The sequence below is a fragment of the Primulina huaijiensis genome, chromosome 14 (assembly GCF_012295235.1).
Source record: "Primulina huaijiensis isolate GDHJ02 chromosome 14, ASM1229523v2, whole genome shotgun sequence".
NCBI classification, from domain to species: Eukaryota; Viridiplantae; Streptophyta; class Magnoliopsida; order Lamiales; family Gesneriaceae; genus Primulina; species Primulina huaijiensis.
The window spans coordinates 12,633,736-12,655,370 of NC_133319.1; the positions used below are offsets into that span (position 1 = coordinate 12,633,736).

Consider the following 21,635-nt stretch of genomic DNA (forward strand, 5'->3'; position numbering starts at 1 on the left):
ATGACCGCTAGTTTGATGAAAGAGGAGGTAGTAGTTGGTTGTGAAACAGTAGAAGGAACTTCTGGTTGGGAGGGAGTTGCTACTGGTTCCGAAGCAGACTTGGTTTTGGTTTGGGTGGCTTCTGGAAATACTTGTCTCAACGGGACAGTATCCAAATCAGCAACGGCCACCTTTTTCTTGATACAGATGGTGGTTCTCGACTTCTTTTTGCTGGGTGTTGCTACTGGAAGAGATGCTTGAGTAGCAGCCGCTGATTCTTCATATACAGTTTTATCTGAATCAGTCAAAACAATTACTCTCTTCTTTTTGATTTTCTTTTGGGGAGCATGAACATCGGCTAGAGTATCCCCAATTTCCTTTTTCATGGAAACAAATTCGGCCACATTTGGTTTAGGCCGCAAAGCAAGCACGTTATCGGCATCAGCCATAGTTACAGAAGAAGCATCTTGATCAGTAGTGAATGGAAAACCAGCATCCTTCAGCATCTGACTGATTTGAACAGCACAACCAGTGCTCTTTCGTGAAACCATTTCTCTCATAATCTTGAACAGAAACCAACTCCAATCCACCTTAATATTCGAGGTGATCGCCACCATCACCTGAACCTTTTCCTTTGTTAATCGATCAAAAGTACCAGCTTTGACGAGGAGTGCCTTTGCCACAACGTCAGCAAGCACTTGGTACTCCATCTTCAGAAGCTTCTTGAAACACGAGGGAGAGAGTTCCTCTCCAGAAGCAGAGAAAGTAGTAAGAGCAATAGACATTTCTTCCTTTGAGATACCTGTTAGGTCAGAGGTGCCTGAGAGTGGAAGAAAGAAGGTTGATCCAAGTAATGGAGCATCAATAGCAATAGATGCATCTCCCTGAGAATGAATGATCTTTCCATCTTGAACAGTTGCTTTGGCGAAGAATTCCAGAAGTGCTATCTTATAGATGGTGGCAGGTGCTTCCAAGAATCTTCGAAGGCCTGATTTTTCAACAGCCTTAAACATTTGTACAAGTCCGTCATCTTTAATAGTAAGTACCGATGAAAAATTAACTTGATAAGCATTGAGAGTGTAATCTCCAGCCATTTTTCTGAGATAATTTCGTTGAAGATTATGTTAAACAAGAGAAAGCAGCAGCAAGAAATTCTGGAATCGTAAAGGTGAAAAGAAATAAGAAGCGGTTAATATTCAAAATGTACAGCCGTCAGTGTAAACACAAGGACACGTGTCAGTATGTTTACGGTTGAGTATTTGAATGGTTATGCAGAGTTTTAGAAAAGTTATTTTTCAAAAATGAGTTGCTGAAAATAATAAGAAGAGGATTTGTCGTATTATGATAATATCTACTGGAAGTTATAAGGTGCTGAAGTATTGTCAGCATTCTTGACAAAATCCAGTAGATACTTTGTCTTATCGAACAGACAAAGCTCTCTTCTGCTTCTGATAAAGCACGAAAATATGAAAGATTACTGTTCACCCTAAATCTATGCAATAAATACGAAGATACGAAGTCTGAAGGAATAATAAATGATTCTTGGTATCCGTGCAGACAGTGAGCCGTCGCTTCAGCTTCTATAAATACCTGAAATTTTACAAACTGAGTCATTCATGCTTTTATCAAATCAAAACAAAAGAGTAGTTCAAGTGACTTCTCGGAGACTTCTCCTGAGTCTGAATCAGCAGAGGAACTCCAAGGACAACTTCCAGCCTCTCGTAAGCAGAAGTTTGAAGATATTCTTTTTCAAGATATGAAGACTTGGAAGAAATTCCTTGGCATATAATCTGAACAATTAGTTAGATTGTTCTAAATTATTAGGTTTAAACTGTGGAATTATCCCATTCAAAAATCACGACCACGCAAAAAGAGGGGATTCCAGCAGTTTTTAGTTAGATTCCTGTTGAAGTACTCAGTGCCACTGAAGTACCTCAAACTGCTGATATCAACAAATGTAGTAGATAAACGCAATGTAATGTATCTGGTTTTATAAAAATTTCATTTTGTCATATTTTCGTTTATCTACTGCTTTCATTGAAGGTTATAAAACAAGGGTTACAAAAAACTTAGTCTGGGTAAATCGGATGAATCAAGAGACGTTTCATCTGACTTGAGACTCTTCAACTTCTTCAATCATTAAATGTCACCTGTCTGTAAGTAATACAACAAGAATGTTAGACAATAACAGTTCGATATGTCTAGCTCAAGCAATTCTAATGCTTGTAGTACGCATGTCATTGTCACAGATGAAATGTTTCCTTATCTGGAAGACTTGAAGAAGACTATTCAATAATATGTCTTGGTAAAAGTCATGTCTTCATGGTTCAAGATTCAAGATCTCCAGAATTCTTATCAAAATGGTTTGGCATTTACTCGTTCACAGATAGCAGTAGCGAGAAGATACAAACAACAAGTTGATGTCAATCATGTTACAGAGCTAGCAATTGATCAATTCTTCTGCATGCGATGCTGTGGAAGGAGTGGCATCAGCTAGAGAAGATCTCTTCTGCTGAATCCTTCACTAGTTTAAGAATCCATGAACTGAATAATTGGATAGTTGAGTGGCCGGATTTTGTAGGTTCTGAACTGGCTACTGTAACATGGCATAGATTATTTCCTCAATAAAATTTTAGTAGATGTAATTTTGTCTTCTTATTCTTCTGCAAACATTCTACTGTTAAATTTTTGACAAATAACAATTAAGTTAAATCAATTAACCCAAGTACATTTCGAAAGTAAGAAAATTTATTCTCAGGCAGAGGTTTTGTAAAGATATCTGCTGCTTGTTGATCAGTCGGAACATATTCCAGACGAATATTCTTCAACCAAAAGTACATCATTTGTAGTAATGTTACCAAGAGTAATCTTACCCTTACCCACGGTTTTACCTTTTGAGTTGTCCCCAAAAGTTATCTTTGGTCCAGTACAACTTATCACTTCTGATAATAGATTCTTTTGTCCAATCATGTGTCTGGAGCATCCACTGTCCAGATACCATATGGAGTTGCTAATTTTGACTTTCTTTTGTTCTTACAAGCACAAGTTTTAGTAAATGGTACCCAGTCTATTTGGGTCCAAGCCTTATCAGTCCCTTAGGAACCTACGTCTGTACAATTCTTGGTGACTTTGTACTTCGGGTATCCACCTTTGTGTGTGCAACAGAAGGTCTAGTATTCTTAACATAATGCACTTTAGAATGTTGTTCTTCCCTTCTATTCTTGGTTTCTGGTCTGTATCTCTTTTGAACAGGTCTACTATTATAGTACTGGTAGTTTTGAACCCTCATAGGGAGTTGTCCTTCTGAGTTGAATCATCTACTGGATCCAGCACTTTGATGAACTCTACTCTCAGGTTTAACATAACCCAGACCATAATGGTTTCTTCTGTCCGTCTGATTTACAAACTTTTCACCTTGAACAGTCGGTATTACAGGTTCATGTACCATACTGGATTTAACAAAGTAAATGAATTTTCCTTTGCCTTTATCCAGTATTGGTTTCGTACTAGTTTCTGAAGTGCTTTCATTGTTACTGAAACCGAGACCACTTCTGTCTCCAGATTGTTTCTGTAACTCATGCATCTTCTCCAAAGAAACAGAAGACTTGTTCCATGCATTTACCAGTAGTGATAGCTTCTGAGTTTCAGATCTCATTGTCTGGTATTCTGCATTTACTCTCTCATTCTCAGTTTTCAACTTACTTATCTCAACTTTCAGATCACTACAGCTGTTTTCTTGCAAGCAAGTAAACTTACTGATTTGATCCTTTAAATTTTGATTTTCAGTCTTAACTTCCTCGAATGATTGAGAAAGTCTTGAGTACTCTTCTACCATGTCATGCAGTGCATTAACCAAATCAGCTCGTGTAAATTCATTTGAGTTAAAATCAAATACCTCTCCAGATGTTGAGGTTGATTCGGTGTCTGCCATAAGGCATTTGACTTCTCTGGATCACTGTCGCTTGAATGATCATCTGAGTCAGAAGACTCAGAGCTAGAATCTGCCCACTTGGACTTATTTTTTTCAGCAACCATTGCTTTGCGATCTCTTCTGGATTTCTTATCATTCCTCTTGTGCTCCTTTTTCTTCTTTTTGTCTTTTTTGGGCTTTGGGCAATCAGCAATAAAGTGACCAATTTTTCCACAGTTAAAATATGCCATATCACCGGATGGTGATTCCTTCTTAAAATTTCGGTTAGGATTCTGATACGTTTTGTTGTTCTTCTTCATGAATCTAGAGAATTTCTTCACAAACAAAGACATTGCATCATTGCTGATCTGTTCAGCAGTTCTATCAGATGTGTTTTCAGTAGTAGTAGTAGGTGATACATTTGGAACAACTGTAACAGGAGCAACAACGGTAGCAGCAAGAGCCTTGGTAGGTGTACTCGATGATGGCTCTTCTCCACTTCGTACTTCTAGTTCAAATTCATATGCTTTCAAATCTTCAAATAGATCATGCAATTCTAATTTGTTCAGATCTCTAGATACTCTCATGACCATATTTTTTACGTCTCATTCCTTAGGCAATGCTCTCATTACTTTGAGCGCTATTTCTCTGTTGCCATAGTCTTTACCAAGAGCTGCTAGCTCATTAACCAGACTACTGAAACGTTCATCAAACTCGTTTAGAGTTTCCCCGGCCTTCATTTTCAGATTTTCAAATTTTTGCATGGCCACGGACAACTTGTTTTCTTTAGTCTGCTCATTTCTTTCACAGATTTGAATGAGCTTTTCCCATATTTCTTTTGCAGTTGAACACATCTTGATCTTGCTGAAGGTGTTCTTATCAAGAGTTTTATAGAGTGTGTCCTTTGCGACATTATCCAGATTGGCTTTCTTTTTATCTTCACTAGTCCATTCGCTTCTTGGTTTTTCAACCATTTGCGGCGCACCATCAGTGATAGCAACGGCTGTATTAGGCTTTAAGATCTTTAATGGACCATCTGTGATGACGAACCACATGTCGTCATCTTGAGCTGCTAGATGAGCTTGCATACGGATCTTCCAGTCATCGAAGTCTTCTTTTGAGAACATGGGAACCTTGCTAAAGTGTGCCATCTGTTGTAGATTTTCAAGAACAAGAATAACACTGCTCTGATACCACTTGTTGGGGATCGATGTAGAGTTTAGAGGGGGGGAATAAACTCTTTTTTTTCTGATTTCTTCTTTTGAAGTTGCTAAAATCCTGTTAGAGATTGTAGCTAATCTTGTTCAAGTGTGCAACCAAAAAATCACAGAATAGTGCGAAAACGATCTGATGGTTCAATAATTGAAATGATAAAAACAGTAGGCAGTAGACAATAGTTGTTTATGGAAGTTCGAAGATAAAATCTTCTACGTCTCCCCTTCTTCTGTTTCCAGAAGGTATCACTAAAAGACTTTGGATTTTACAGTACACACTCGTACACACCCACTTCAGCAGGACTTACCATCTGCCTACTGAAACTCTTAGTGTATCAACACAATAAAATAATATATAATCAAAGTTCTGGAAAAGACTCTTTTCCAGATTACAAATTCTTCTCAACAAGATATGAATAGTGTGAACTGTTTATGAAGAGTATGAAAAATAGCAGCACAAGATGATCTTCAACCGATCAGATATATGCTATGAAGTGTGTGCTACTTTTCTGTATGTCGAGCTTTTTGTGAGATAAGAGATTTTTGTGCTCAAATCAACTTTGTGAGTATTGTAGTTAGTATTGTCCCAATATTTATCAACGTTGTTCTTGTATATTTATAGAAGTTTTTGATCCCAACGTAAATAAACAAAACGGCTTCTTTGACTTCTGATATATTCAGCTTTAATACCTGAAATAGGTCCTGCAGAAAAGCTTCAAAACAATCAGTCTTGTTTTATACCAAAATTGGTAAGACGTAATAAATAGCTTCATACAGCATTAATGGTGCAATTAATGCTAGTACTTGATAAAGTAACGGTAACATTCAAGGCTAGTTCTGTTTATGCGAAAGACGTTAAGTTACTTCGGTTTGGACTGAATTCTGCTTCNATATTCATATCTTGTTGAGAAGAGTTTGTAATCTGGAAAAGAGTCTTTTCCAGAACNTGAAGACTACTGCTTTTATATTGCCTAAAGATCTGCTGATTTTAAATCTCATTGCCCATCGCCACAATTAAGTTATGTCTAACAAGGTCTACAATCGAGAGTATGCTAGGAGTTTCGATTAGGCAAGAGATAAGTTTTAAGTCGAAATGGGTTTGTACAATTGATTGTATAAATCAAAGTTTTCTAGAGAATCCTTCCAAGTGGAAGAAGGGGTGACGTAGGGGTAGGGGAGATCAAATTTTTTTTATTAACCTTCCTAACCGTCCGAACCGAATTGCACCGCACCGTTTTTCATAATATTTTATAAAAACCACGATTAAAAATATTAATCATAAACCGTAGCGCATACGCGGTTCAGTTATTTTTTTTGCCAAGAACCGCACCAAACTGCACCGTCGAAAGCGCTTGCCATAATATTGGACCTAGAATTATAATAATTTGTAAACAACATTTTCAAATAAAGAAGTCATCATCTATTATATCCTAACTCTCTTCAAAATTATTATTCTTACAAATAAAACTTATCTTTTTCTTAATTATTCTTCATATTAGTCTTTTATTAAAGTATTTATTTCTTTTGCTACAATATTTTGTTTGAAGTTTGAAAGTAAAAAAAGAATAAAATAGTATAAATGTCATTTTTGTTGTGAATGTGTTGTGTTGTTAAATTTTTAACTTAGTTTTGAATCTTGATTATTGTTTTATCTATTTTGATCTTCATATGCTTTGAACTATATTTTATATTTGAAGACAATATATTGTTGTTGTTTTCAAATAAATTAGAATATATGTTCTCATATTTTCATTAAAAAAACCGTAAACCGACCACAACCGCTTGAAACCGTAAGGTTAATTTTTCATGTAAAACCGCGATTATTTTTTTTAAAATACTAACCGACAGCATATGACAATTCGGTTTGAATTTTTTTAAAAAAACTGCACCGTGATCACCCCTACGTAGGGGTTGTTAATATCCGAATATCCATAAAAAATTCGTACATATTTTTTTTATCACATTTACTTACTTTTATTACTATTTTTGGTAGACATAGTTGAAGTATTTTATGTGTTTTTCAAATAACAAAATATTGTATACAAAGTATTTGCTAAAATGCTTCAACCAAATCATTTTTATTATTTCAACTTGCATATGTTTTAAACACATTTCAAAATATTTAATCGTTTTAAAAAGATTATTTTAAGTTTATTCTGTTTGATTTTAGAATCAAAGTCGATTTAATTTCTCGGTGTTCGTTTTATTTTTTAAAATTTCATGAATGAGTTATTGTAACTCTTTTAATCGCAAAATATTTTAAATAGTTTATTCATTCCCCTTTAAACTCTAAGTCGATTCTAACAAGATGATAAATATCTTAATATTTCATTTACCAAATCCCGAATAAATATCATCAAGATCTGTCAAATTTGGAGTTTCTTTAGGATGGTTAGAGAACATTTATAATTAGTGGATTACATGATTCCTAAATCAATGCAATTAATTCAGCAATACATCATCTCATAAATTGCATAAAAGTTTAGAAAATTCTTGTTTTCAATTTCTTACGATCTCGTCAATTCCCGTCTCAAATTCAATATCAATTTATTTGAATTCGTTCTTGCTTTTATATTTTCACATATTCATTTTTATGTGTTATGTTTATGGGTAGATAAATTGAATTTAGTTCTTTGTTTTGTTAGGTTTCTAACTGATAATAGGAAAAAAAACATTTAAAAAATAGAGAGATGATTACATTAAATTTCAAATATGGGAGAAAATTACAATTTTTATCTCGTAAGTTGGCATGTTTTATGTTTTAGTCATGTAACTTGTCAAAAGCACAAAAGAACTTTGATTTTTTTGTTTTGGTCTTATTTTTGCCCGAAAAACTAAATCCATCGAATATGATTTATTTGGCACTTATTTTCTCCTACGTTTCACATATGGTGAGAATTAGGGAAAATTGGTTTTAAATCCCCAAACACAAACTCAACTTTATCCTAACTCTCTACCTCTCAAAAACTTTGCCCAAACTCCCTAAATAGTTTAAAATTGACAAAAATACCCTTATAATTTATATTGGTCGATTTTCCTGGGAAAAATGGTATCAGAGCTTAGATAAAATTATTTCAAACACAAAATTTATTATTATTATAAGGTAATTTAATGTTTGAGGAGGAGAATTTTCTCAAATTACATGAATCCGAACCCAGGTTCGAGATTAATTCTTTACATGAACTATTCCAAAAATTTGGAATACTTGCAATAGGAAGATCTAACTAGGTTAGATATCAATGAGGAACCTATCAGAGTCCTAAGGTAAGCTTATGATTCAAAATAACAGGTTCTTAGAAATAGTGCCGGATTCCTCTAAACTCTCGGGAGATCTTAGAGAAATTCAAAAGACGGTACAAAACTATGGCAATATGTTGTATTATGTACCACAGAATATGGATAAGATCCTTGAAAACCAGGAAGAAATTCTTGGAATATTAAAGGATATTCGAACAAGACTTCAAAATCTAGAACAACAACCAAGTTCTAGTAGAAGGACTTCAGAAGGAAGGTTACCACCATCTTTTGGTACTGAACCCTTATTACATCAAAGAGCGAAGGCCAAGGTGATGCCAAAACCTGTAACTGAAGAAGAAAAGATGATCAATCTAATCAAAACAGTATCAAAAAAGAAATTAATCTGATGACAATATTAGAAAGGATCGGTCTAGAGGATCTACAAGAGCTTGCAGAATGTTTTGCAAATATCAAGGTTGTAGATCTGAAGATGAACACGACTAGGGGTGAACAACCTACTATAACCTGGTCATCTTCGTAGGAATCACCAAGAGAAAGTGTGGGATTTCAGAATATAAATATGAGAGAATCCCAATCATAATTTTATACTGGTGGAGAAGCACACCCAGCAGGAACAAGGTCAAGGAAGAATCAAATTCCTTCGCACCAAACACCCTATGGAAAATCTGTTTTAGAACCAATACATCCTTATGGGGTTATGCTTAACCTAGATGTATTAGATTTCAAAAACAGAGAAGATCTCATAGACGATTGGACATCCGCTATGAGAATCGCAGCAGGAACACTAGATCTCAACAGAGAAGGATTCATTAAACTTTTGGAAATGAGTCTTATGGGATCAGTGAAAATTGCTTGGGATATGACTTCGGTAGAAACCAAAGAGTCAGTCCTAGCCGGAGAATCTCTTAGCGAGATTGCCGGAAGAATGGCTACACTGTTTAAAGCACAATTTATAGGGGTAGACTATTTTAGCAGTCAAGATACAGAGAAGAAAAAGAAATATACTCAAGCTCTGTATAGTCTTGAATTATATGATATATGTTTAGTGGATGAAATATATTATGTTATTCACTAAATATAGATGGAATTCAGGGGTCGAAAAAGATATAGCGATGCAGCACTTCTTCGCCAAGATGTCAAGTCCCTGGAGAGAAATGCTCATAAGAGAATACGTACCTGGAAATCCAGATACATTGGCACGAAGAGCCTCTTGCCTTAGAGGAAAATTTGCAAAATGGTGGCATTTGGCAGCATTACAAAAGAATTACAAACTTTTAATGGGTATTAACAAACGTACTCCTTTATGTTGTAAGGAAAATGATCTTCCAACGATTATTGGAAGTAAACCACAGAAGTATAAGAGGAAAAATTTTAGAACTCATCCTTATGCTAGAAGTGGAAGAAGTTCTTGGAAACCAAGAACCGTTTGGTTTAGACAAAAAGACAGATCTTATAAATTTGGGCAAAGAAGTGGACCATCAAGAAGTAGGATATCCTCTCAAGCATCAAGTACATCTCGAAACACAGGTATAACACCTACAAAGAAAACTTTCAGAAGAGCTTACACCCAGGCTAATGAAAGTTTTAAGGATTGTAATTGCTAGACATGTGGAGCAATAGGTCATATCTCGACCAATTGTCCAAAAAATGAAAAGAGAGTATTAAACGTTTCGATCCAACCCCGGATATTGAAGAAGCAGTTTATTATAAAGATCTCATTCAGGTATACCGATTTGAGGACATTGCCTCAGATGAAAGTATATATGAAGAATAAGAAGAAGAAGTCTTAAGTCAGGGAGAGCCTGATGGAACAGAATCGGAATCTGATTGAGGACAAGGTGTTTCGACATGAAACACATGAGGATTTGTCTGGTTTCTTTACTCAGACAACAATATCTCATAACATGGTCCAAAGGATCATGAAAGAAGATCCTATTCTACAGAGATATCAGAGATTCTCTGCAGGACAGATAGAAAAGTTCTTAGGAAGTATTGGCCTAAAAAACAGAAAGTATCATCTAATCTATAAAGTTTCCAAAAGGAAAATGGCAATCCAATGGAACTTACAGGAAATCGAATGGAGATGCAATTAATTCCTTCTGAAGAAATTAAGGAGGAATTACAAAAACTCAAGATAGAAGTAGCAAGAACTATGTCCTGGATTCATATTGGAGCAATCCAGATCATGATAAAAGCTACTTTTAAAGAAAGAATAGATTCACCCAATTATATTGCTATATGTGATAAAAGAATGGGAACCTTCAAGATTCAGTACTGAGAACAATCTCAGGAAATCTCTGTGCATGAAAGATTGTAGGAGTCATTTATCCAAGGATTGCCTACAACTTGACAGATCGATATTTCAGCCGAGCCTTGACATTGCACCAGAATTTCAAGGAAAAAAGGCTAATGAAAGAAGGTAATAGAACATATTCTATTACCTATAAAATTTCATACGCTCTATCTAATACACATCACTCAAAGTTGTTTATTATAAATGAGTTTATTGAAATACCTGAGATATTTGGAAAAGTTGCTCAGGCAATTTATCCAGAAAGAGTTGAGTTTCCTTTAATACATGAAACATATATCCAAATACAAGACAAGCCGATACTCCAAATGAATCAAAGTCTTATATTGAAATCAAGAAGACTATCTTTTCAGGGAGATAGAATTACAAGTTACAGGTGGGAAAAGACACCTGTTCGAGAAACCCAACAAGAGCTAAAAAGCTTGTCCACAATAGGACACCTTAGATGCCGTGAAGGGTGGAAGGAAGTAGACATAATATTTGATATTACAAAACAAAGAAATCAATTTCTTTGTAATACCATATACTATTTAGAACAACCTATGATAGGAACTTACCAAGGAATGATCAAGGTCGGAGAATTGGAAGTTCATATCACAAGAATTTCAGGAAAAGAACCAGATCAATTGGTTCTTGGACTAGAGTTTTTCGAGGAACATAAACCTTGAAAACGTCTACAATATGGAATGAAGCTTATGGGAGAAGATAGGATGTGGAAAATCCAATGACCACAAGCCCATTCTCTATATACATTCCAGTAGGAATGTTATATGAACAATATAAAGCAGAATACTTTGCTGCTTATATTGATTCAGGTGTTGGAATCTGTACAGGAAAAAAAGGAGTTTTTCCAAATACTTTGGAAGAATAATTACCAAATATTTCTGGAAGAGATTTTTCCAGAAGAATCTTAATCTTATGCAAAGGGATTAAGATGACAGAAATCATAATTGGCGGTGTTGGACAAACACCTTGGTACAAGGTAAAAATACCACTGATTTATTTTCATGATACAGGAGCTGACATTTTGCTAGGAAACAATTTCCTACCAATGTTCAAGTCCTATACTCAAGGAAATGAGACTAGAAGATTAGTGTTTACAACACCTTGTGATTACAAAATCATAGTCCAGAGATTAAGAGAGGCATTTTACAGAAAATTACCAATTCAGTTTCGCAGCAAGCGTGGTGACGAAACTTCAGAACCCAAAAATGAAAGATTCTAGACTGTTTGAAGAAACAATGCTCCAGTTAAGAGCAGATAAAGAGCTCCAACCAAAAGAAATAGAATGCCTTAAGATAGCTCTACATAAGAATGAGGTAGAGTTTGAATCTAAGGTACCATTGGAAGATGTCAAGAAAAGGGTCAACGAAAATTACAATGAAGATCCCTTGGTATTGTGGGACAAAAATCAACTCAAAGCTTGCCTTAAAATTAAAGAAAGAAAAGAGTATGAATTTGTCCATTGCAAGCCTATCCCAATGAACATAATTGATCAAAGGGATATGCAGATTATAATCAAGTAACATCTGGACCTTGGTTTGATCAAAGCAAGAATTTCACCATACAGCAGCCCAGGATTCCTGGTAAGAAATCATGGTGAAATAAAAAGGAACAAACTCAGACTAGTTATTAATTATCAAGAGATTAATAAGATTCTGGAGTTTGATGGCTATTTTATACCTAGTAGAGAACATCTGATTAGTTGCATGTGTAATGCAAAGATATACTCTAAATTCGATTGTAAGTCTGGTTTTTATCAGATTCGTGTGGAAGAAGAAAACAAGAAATTCACATCTTTCTCCACACCACAAGGACATTATATCTGGGAGGTATTACCAATGAGATTGGCTAATTCACCACAGATATTTAAAAGAAAAATGGATAATCTTTTTAAAGATTATTTCAAATTTATGTTTGTCTATATTGACGATATGTTAATCGCATCTAAAAATATGGAAGAACATATTAAACATCTAGAGATTTTCTCTGATGTCTGCAAAGAAGAAGGACTGGTTCTATCAGAAAAGAAAACAGTCATTGCCACAAGAAAGATTGAATTTCTAGGAATTGAAATCGATGAGTCTGGAATAATTTTGCAAGATCATATAGTAGAAAAGGTGCAAAATTTTCCAAACGAGTTAAAAGAAAAGAAGCAACTTCAAAGTTTTCTGGGAGTTGTTAATTTTGCTGGAATGTTTATTAAAAATATAGCAAAGCACATGAAAGTGTTTAGTTCATTATTAAAAAAAGATACAAGATTTATATGGACAAAAAAACACACAGAACGACTGGTCCATTTAAAGGAAATTTGTAAAAATCTTCCTAGAATGACTATTCCTCAAGATGAGGATGATCTGGTATTATATACTAATGCCAGAGATCATTTGTGGGCAGCACTTCTTACTAAGCTCACACCCGATGGAGAACAACCATGTAGGTATTGTAGTGGTTTATTCTCAGATGCAGAAGCCATAAGATGGCATATCAACGAAAAAAAATTTTATGCAGTAAAAAAGGCTTTTGAAAAATGGCCATTATTTTTACTTGCAAAGAAATTTACTTTGAAAGTTGATAACACACAGTTGAAAGCTTTTTTAAGGAATAGAATTGAGTCTAAACCAGAGAAGGCCAGATTATTAAGATGGCAGGAATTATGTCAAAATTATATTTTTGATATTGTGATAATTAAATCTCATGAAAATATTCTTGCAGATTTTTTAATAAGAGGTGGACAACATCGACATAGATGCTATTATCAAGATGCAGAGGCATTTAAGGGAACACCTTGAAATGCTTCAAACCGAGTTCAACAAGCTGGCCTTAAACATAGAAGTTGCGGGAAGGTTACAACAAGCCGATAAGAGAATTGTTTCTGATCGAATCACAATATGTTTACACGCATATACTCAGTTATGGTCTGTAATACAAAGGCCTCTCCTCCAAGGCATTGAGAAGCCACTGGTTTCCCAAATGGAGAGTTTTCGAGCACAGGACTCTAAACCTGGAGCAGGGGATTCAAATACCCCTAGCACAAGTGTTAAGTCGGGATCATTACCAAATGAGTCAGCTGAAACAAAAATTGAGACTCCAGATCCTTATTTCGAGTTCTCAAGTCAACCCTTCACCTCAGGGATTGAAGAAGGAGAGATCAACCTTAGACCTAATACTGACAAGGGAAAATCTAAGGTTGGTATTAATGAAACTGTAATTTCTCCATTTCAGATTTACCAACAGAATTGGGAGAAATTAATCACAAGAATCGGCATCAATCCATCCACCGCTCGGATTGATGTAGCTGGCAAATATCCTAGGGTATGGATGAAACCTAACTCATATCCTAAGGAGGTCAAAGCGTGGTATGAATTTGGGGCCCTTGCCTCAGTTTATACTACATCATCCAGCTTCCCGGAAATTTCAGCATTACCAAAGTGTATTCAGGAAGCGGTGCATGAAACTTGGAAAAACAATGATTATTTGTCCAGATGAGATATTCTGGAGTTGTATTTTTTTAGTACAGCACCAGAACCAGCAGAGAAAGGTTCACACGAAGCCTTCCATTTCATCAAGCTAAGGAGGCCAGATATGAATGCTCAGAAATTTATCAAGGACCCTCCTACAAACGAAACACCCTTTGTTTCTTCATTTAATGAAGATGACATCTCTTCCAGGAGAGCATGGGGAATTTGGGTCTGTCTTACTGAGATGGACAAATTCAAGTTTCTGTTCAAATTTTATCATAATTCAGTGAACGGATCATTCTTGTTAAATACCATGATAGGAAAAACAACAAGTTTTGCAGAAGATTTATTCGAGAAAAATAGAAATCTTTTGTGGAATAGTAAGCTTCCGGGGAATAAAGAAAACTTGGACCTAAAAACTACTATAAATATAGGGTAAATGGGAACAAAAAAATCACAAGAGATAAACCAAAATTTGGAAAGAAAGCAATGTATGCAACATATCTTAAAGTTTCCAAACGAAAGATTAAAGCAATAAGAAAGAAGCTGGAACCTCTTAGATATATACATAATATTTAAAAGAATCAGGAAAAGAGATTTCAGCCGATATAATCCAGACGCATATCTACTGGTTATGCCAAGATATAAAAAGCTGAAGAAAAAGTTATTTTTAAATTAATGATCTAGAAAAAGACAGATCAAGAAAAGGTGGAGGGACCATTTAACCACTACAGAAAGTGGTCCATATGCAAGCTAGAAGCCTTCTATAAATAAGCAAGAAGATTGAAGTTGAGGTCATCGAACATTTCCTCGATTTCTTTCAAAAATGAATTGTAATATTTCTCTTTCTAGTTTATGTGTTTTGTGATAGTAGCTAAACAAGTTGATCCTCCTCTACAGGAGGTTACTATATAATAATAAATGTTTGTGTTTGAATAAAAAAAAATCCTTTGCTCTAGCCCCTCTCATATATTATTTTCAAAATTGAGTTTTTACTCTACACCTTGAAGTAGGAAACGAAACAGGGTTGTGCTAAGTGTTGCTGAAGGAGTTTGCGTCAGAAACCATCGGTTGCGATTGTGTGGTTGGACTGTGAGGAGCAGTCTGTAAAACTCGACGGATATAACCCGGCGGTATTCTGGTCGAAAAGGTAAACTGTTCAATTTATAGACACTCTAAGATCCTTTTTCAAACCTGCTCCCATTTCGAGGCAAGAGATAGATAAATAGACACATCTCATTGCACTGATCGGGGGCGTCCGTAGTGAATACGGAAGCATGATGGGCCCTTAAAAAAATCAATCATTTGAGCATGGTATATAGGCTGGAAACCTTGCGTAGCTTTATGTCTTGAGGCTATAGGCTTTTAAGAACAAGCTCGATAGGTATGACAATGCCACGTACCAAAAACTTAGAATTAAGGATGTTTTTGAAAATTTTAGAAAAATGGGGTGTTTAAACAAAGAAATAGATGGATGGGGAGTGAGGAGAAAGTTGAGAATGTAAATAGGGAGTGATTTCAAATTTCCCCCGAGAATTATGTCAATATTACTTAAATTAAAACTCATCTCATAAAAAAAAAAAAGCAAAACGACTCTAATACTTCAAAATGAGATTTAAAACAAAAGTTTGTCATTTCCTATTATTTTGTTTATGTATATTTAATATGTATAATATAAGTTTTTTTCTTCTCACATAAGTCACATAGGAGAGTATCAATATCAAATAAGCAATATCCAGTTGATTTATTAGTTTCGGGCAAAAGAAAAACCAAAACAAACAAAAAATCCAAGTTACTGGATGCAAAATCAAACTTTGACAAATTTAAAAACTAAAATAAAAAATAAGTCAAACTTACATGTTCATAAAATCACCACGCTTAGATAGAATAATAATGCTTACATAAAATAAAGTCAATATTTTAATATTATATGAATATATATATTCTAAAATCAGTAGCAAACAAGTGTCTCTGTCAAAATTAATAACGATTGAAGAGATATGGGAGATTTGAATGTGAATAAAATTTTGATGGATTCTCTAAATATTATTTTCAATTAAAATAGAGATAAATGGATTTAAAGGGAATAACTTCAACTTGTCATTGATATAAATATATGCTTGTTTTATTTATCATAAGGTGGTATTTAATGTTAAAAAATAGTAATACACATGCATATAAAAACTAAATTTAAAATTTATTTTGATCAAGAAGCAAGAAGTCTAGAGTCAAATCAATTGTTCAAGAAACACCACACTGCTTTGAATCATTATCATTCCACAAGAAGCTTAAGGATCGATGACTAATTCCTTCGTCTTGTGTTTCATATCAAGCTCAAGGCACCCGGCTTGACCCTTCTCAGGCATAATCTTTCCAAGTCGTCAACTGCTCGAGAACGAAGAAATGCAAGATTTGATCTTTGGAGGCAATGCATGCCTCTATACGTGAGAATGAAGATGGAACAGGGAGCCTGATCTACTGGACGCGGTTCTACTAGGCATAGCTTGTATCCATGCGCGGGGATATAGTTTCCTTTCTTACCCGCCCTCACTGCATGTCTCCTAACTTGGTTTACTTATAGCATGGATCGAACCTATTCTGCTAACTCATTGATGAGTTGGCTGAAGATTAAGGCCGCAATGAGGTGGGGCATCTTTCTCAGGGAAAAAAAGGGAGCTGAAAGGAGGGCACGAATTGTAAAGCTAGAAGATGAATAAAATCAATCCCGAATGTCTCTGCTAGACAATAATTTACAATCTAAATGATTATCACTAGATATTGAGCTTTTTTTATATTAAAAATCATTATTCCAATTCTAAAGTTATAAACATAAGCTTCTCCAAGAATATTTGAAAAAAGGATTACAAGAAACAATTTACTTCACCAATTGAAACATCTATTTGATTTATAAAACAAAAAAGTTCCTTTTTTTTCTTCTTGTTCTTTCTTTTGAAAATAAAGGGAACAAATATTTTTCTTAAGGAGTAATTTCTCAACACTAATTTCAGGGTTTTCACTAGTAGGACTTGTAAACTTTATCGTACATGAAACACAACAAAATACTAGTTGTATACTTTAGATTGATTTGTTTTTTGGAAACAGTCTCGTAGCACTAGTATTGCACTAGTAGTAGTAGTAGTAGTAGTAGTAGTAAGTAGAGTTTGAGATTGTGAGATCTTATTTCAAGATTGTTCCCAACAAAGCAACACAACTGAGTAAACCAGCTCCCGCTAGAAATCACCAAACGACTAAGTACAAAAGCAAGGTAAAACCTCAAGAACAGAAAGTACAGCAGAATATTAACCATGCATGTTTTGGTGCCTCTTCGGAACTTTGAACCTCATAACAAATTTTACCAGAGAGAAGAGGTTTTTGCACAACTCCATGTTCTTGTTCTAAACCCCCCTCTTCTGCAAATAAAGCAGCTCTCAGTCAGACTGTCCAACAGTTAAATTCACGGCCAAAAGGATTTGCGTGTGCAGTGTGCGAACGATTGAGCATATCAAGGGAGCTTGTAGTCGAGCACATCCCTTATGTTTAGCCGAATGGAAGGCCCCATTGATGAGCATATATGGGCAGTTTTCCAGTACACGCCTTTTGCGCCCGATGGCCTGTTTGCTTCCACTGATCTCTGCATGAGTAAAAGAAATGATAAAACACATGTTGTAAGATCAGAAGCAGAATAGTTAAGAACAAACAAGAGAATGAAAGGAAATTTTGTAACTTACCACTGTCGCGAGTAAGTTTATAATAAGATCTTCTTCTGAAAAACTCGTCTTCCCATAAGGTATGTGAACGATCCCAGTTTTATCAGCTCGATACTCGACTTTCCCTTTCTTGAATTCCTCGATGGCCTGCATTTGGCCCATACTGAACTTGTTTCAAGATTTTTCAAGGGAGTACACTGGTATCAAATGCATATATGGAACACAGATATCGATCTTGTATTGTTTGCCAGCTAAATATAAACTGATATTGAATGTATTTAGCCACCAGATATTACAAATAAATGAAAAAAAAAGTACGGTTGAGAATCCACCTGTGGTATGTTTGTAGTCACAGTACCAGCTTTTGGATTTGGCATTAGTCCTCGGGGTCCAAGAATTTTTCCTAGAATGGCAGCCTGATGCAATGTCATCAGGTTTTTGTTTTATATAACTGAACCAAGCCCAAAGCCCCAAACATCATTTCAAGCAAGTTAAATATCCAAACCATGCTTTAAAACAGTGTTTTTCTGCTTGAATAACGTTATTTCAAGCAAGAAAAGATACTCAAACTTTAAAATAGGTTATTCGACTCAAATGATTTTGGTAAAATCCACAACTCTGATACATATATATATATATATATATACACTAATAATGAAGGGTGCAACGTAATAACGGAAGGTATTTAAGGATGTTCCATCTTTATGCCAAGATTACCAACCATAAACACTCTTGTTGTGATAGAAATTTTTAGATCTTAGGATATGAGGATAAAACATTGAAATATTGGAAAAGAGAAGTGGAAAACCTTCGGTCTAAATGAAAAAGGAAAGCCACAAGGAGAAGAGTACCTTAGGCATCATATCTGGTGTTGCAATTAACTTATCAAAATCCATGAATCCTCCTTTTATCTGTTCTATCAAATCCTCTCCACCAACTAGATCGGCTCCTGCATTCTTTGCCTCATCAAACTTTTCACCTACAGAAATATTTCGTAACACCCTTAATTTCACTCTGAACAAAACATAAAGTATTATATTTTGGCATTATGCATCGAATAACCTTGCGTAAGAACAGCAACTTTGATAGTTTGACCAGTCCCCTTGGGCAAATTTACCTACAATACATAGTTTAACATCAGCTTTGATGGGATAATCATAGGTTGACACAAACTCGAAACTAAATAATAATAATACATCGTGCGTACAGTTGCCCTCAGCTGTTGATCATTATACTTTGGATCAATATTGAGGCGGAAATGGGCTTCAGCTGTTTCAACGAACTTTGTATTAGCTGTTTGCTTCAGCAATGATATCGCTGTTTTTAGGTCATATTCCTGTTTGTTTTCCCTCAAGTTTTGAATTTCCAGAAATCTCTTTGATCTTGTCTGTTGATCCGAACAAACGGGAAGTCATTTCACCATCAAATAAGTTTAAAAAAATAATTGGGGACAATCTAGAAGTTCAGAGCACTTAAAACCTCCGAGGATCACAAGAATACTAATGGTCAACAAATCCACCCTTTCCTATTTCATCCCTGTCTAGAACATAATTCGCTCCAGTAAAGTAATATAAAAATAATCTGTTCTTCTTAAACAGTAGATCCTCACCAAAGAAGATTGCAGACCACTTATTGCTATCAAGGTCAACAAAGCGCAAAAAAACACAAATTACTATCGATCAGCTTATACCAAAATGGTGTTTCAGAACAACATTGGAGACATGTAAAACTAGATGCGACGAGCAAATACACACATCGCATCGAGCAAGAGAGTCTGCAAAGACGTTTCAACTTTTATGCACAAAAGCTAATGTAAATCCAGCCGATTCATTAAATCATAGAATCTAAAAAATCTAATGACATTAAAACAACAGTTTGTGCTTCGTCTAAATGCATTTGAAAAGATCAGTAAAACTTTTATTTAAGATAACAAGAGAAAATAGCGACTATTACCGAGTATTCATCCAATGTCTTGGATAATATACAGCACAAAGAACAGAGGAGATACACGAGCATACTGCCGCGCCTCATTTTTAAACATCATAGTACAATGAACTATAAAATAACCACCTTATCAGATGCGATTAACAACATAGATACGTCATCATACCGCGCCTCATTATTAGAACTCGAATATTTATCCAATAACCCCTAATTCAAATAAATTTGGCAGAGTATTTCAGATATCCAGCATAAAACAAACATCAAAGGAAGTGGGCAATGAGGAACAAACTCATGCATTAGTCTTTATCTCATTCTTCTAACAGAAAAACAAGAAATATCATGTCATTCCGCAACATGATTAAAACTAAATTATCTTTTACCTAAAAAAACAAAAGAATAAAAAAAACTCTGCCGCACAAATAAGCAAAACACAAACCGGAAATTGCTAGAATATCAAAAACAAAAGAGTTTCTCCATGGTCACGTGGACCAACCGAAGCAAAATACACAATCAAAAGAAATCCAACACAAGAATCAGGAAATACACCAAACACTAGCAATTTTGATATAAATTTCATGCAAGAAGGCATTAAAGTTTCGACAGAGTTCAAAAGAACAACAATAATTGCAATATATAACCACTTAAGACCAAAAGTTATGAGGTTTATTCAAAATTCTGGCAAATATAAAATACAAAAATAAAGGAAAATCAACAATCACAAACTAAAGCCCCAAAAGAATAATCTCTCGTATAATACCCTGTCCCTTTTCAAAGGCAATGCAGCCTTTCCTTTCTTGGGCTTCGTCGCAACAGCCACAGCAGCGCCACCGCCATCATCTTGCTGCTCTTGCAAACCCTCTTCATCCACCTCGGTATCAGCAGTCAAAGAAGCAGCGGCCACCACCATTGATTTAGATAAGCGCCCATTTTCAATCCTGCAACACTGCAGAACCAATGGACGAATGGAAAGTGTTTGTGTAGAAGCAAAGAAGATGGGCTTCTGTTTGAAGGAGACAGAAGAAGCCGCGGCGGCGTCGGCGGAGTGGGCGAGCTCTTGGGACGGCGGTGAAAGCGTGGATGGAGCAACTGAGCAGGCCATTGTTCTAGTAAGATTGGATTTTGTGGACGAGGAATATCTATATACTATTATCTATAATATATGTAAATAATAATAATAAATATTTTTTTGTTTGTTTGTTATTTATCTATTAATGGATTGTAATTTATATTTATAATTTATAAATGACTTTAAATTATGAATTTACATATATTATTTTATTTTCATTAAATAATAATAATAAATACATGTTTCATTATTTGTTTGTTTTTATCTATTAATGAATTTTAAGAATTTATATTTATGTCTTTATCTTCATTAAATAATAATAATAAATAAATAAATATATAAATATATATATATATATCTTTGTTTTTTTGTTTTTATTGAATTCTAAAATAAATTTAAAAAAAATGAAATTTAACTTCTAATTTTTGTTTGATTTATTTTTTTTCATTAATTAATACATTTTAAATAAATCAAAAGAAAATAAAGCAGTCCACCATTTCCGGATTCTCATTTAAGCTTCCCGCGTCCTTTGCACTTTTTTGTTCATTGAATCGTGTGATGTCCGAAAAATCTCGTGTTTACGTAATCTTGATTGTATATTATTCTATCAATTGATAAGGTGTGATGTGTTGTGACAGATTCGATTGAGTCGTTCGGCGAACAAGTAATTTAGGCCAAGACTTGAATGAAGATGGATTGTTAAAAAATTACTGAACAAGATTAAAAAAAAAAAAAAAAAAAAAAAAAAAAAAAAAAAAAAAAAAAAAAAAAAAAAAAAAAAAAAA

At 34.7% G+C, this 21,635-nt stretch overlaps 2 protein-coding genes across 2 annotated transcripts; both read right to left on the reverse strand.

The window, feature by feature from the left end:
* Window positions 1-4,494: 4,494 nt before the first annotated feature.
* LOC140957987 (uncharacterized) lies at window positions 4,495-4,863 on the reverse strand. Its single transcript, XM_073415394.1, has one exon. It carries the CDS (start codon window positions 4,861-4,863, stop codon window positions 4,495-4,497), a length of 369 nt encoding a protein of 122 aa, XP_073271495.1.
* Window positions 4,864-17,290: 12,427 nt separating this feature from the next.
* Window positions 17,291-20,923, reverse strand: LOC140957277 (large ribosomal subunit protein uL1c). The gene is made up of 7 exons (XM_073414457.1): window positions 20,542-20,923; window positions 19,048-19,227; window positions 18,903-18,957; window positions 18,692-18,819; window positions 18,173-18,256; window positions 17,862-17,987; window positions 17,291-17,764 (listed from the first exon to the last, which is right to left on the reverse strand). The coding sequence occupies exons 1-7, from the start codon at window positions 20,881-20,883 to the stop codon at window positions 17,636-17,638; spliced, it is 1,044 nt and encodes a 347-aa protein (XP_073270558.1). The 5' UTR covers window positions 20,884-20,923; the 3' UTR covers window positions 17,291-17,635.
* Between the last annotated feature and the right edge of the window lie 712 nt (window positions 20,924-21,635).

Bases quoted from the DNA above. Each gene is read 5' to 3' on its own strand.
- LOC140957987 (XM_073415394.1), bottom strand. From the start codon at position 4,863: ATGGTTGAAAAACCAAGAAGCGAATGGACTAGTGAAGATAAAAAGAAA.
- LOC140957277 (XM_073414457.1), bottom strand. From the start codon at position 20,883: ATGGCCTGCTCAGTTGCTCCATCCACGCTTTCACCGCCGTCCCAAGAG. The intron at 18,820-18,902 runs GTTATTCGATGC...ATATTTCTGTAG, and splicing joins AGTTGCTGTTCTTACGCAAG to GTGAAAAGTTTGATGAGGCA. The intron at 17,988-18,172 runs GTGGATTCTCAA...GGCCAAATGCAG, and splicing joins TGACTACAAACATACCACAG to GCCATCGAGGAATTCAAGAA.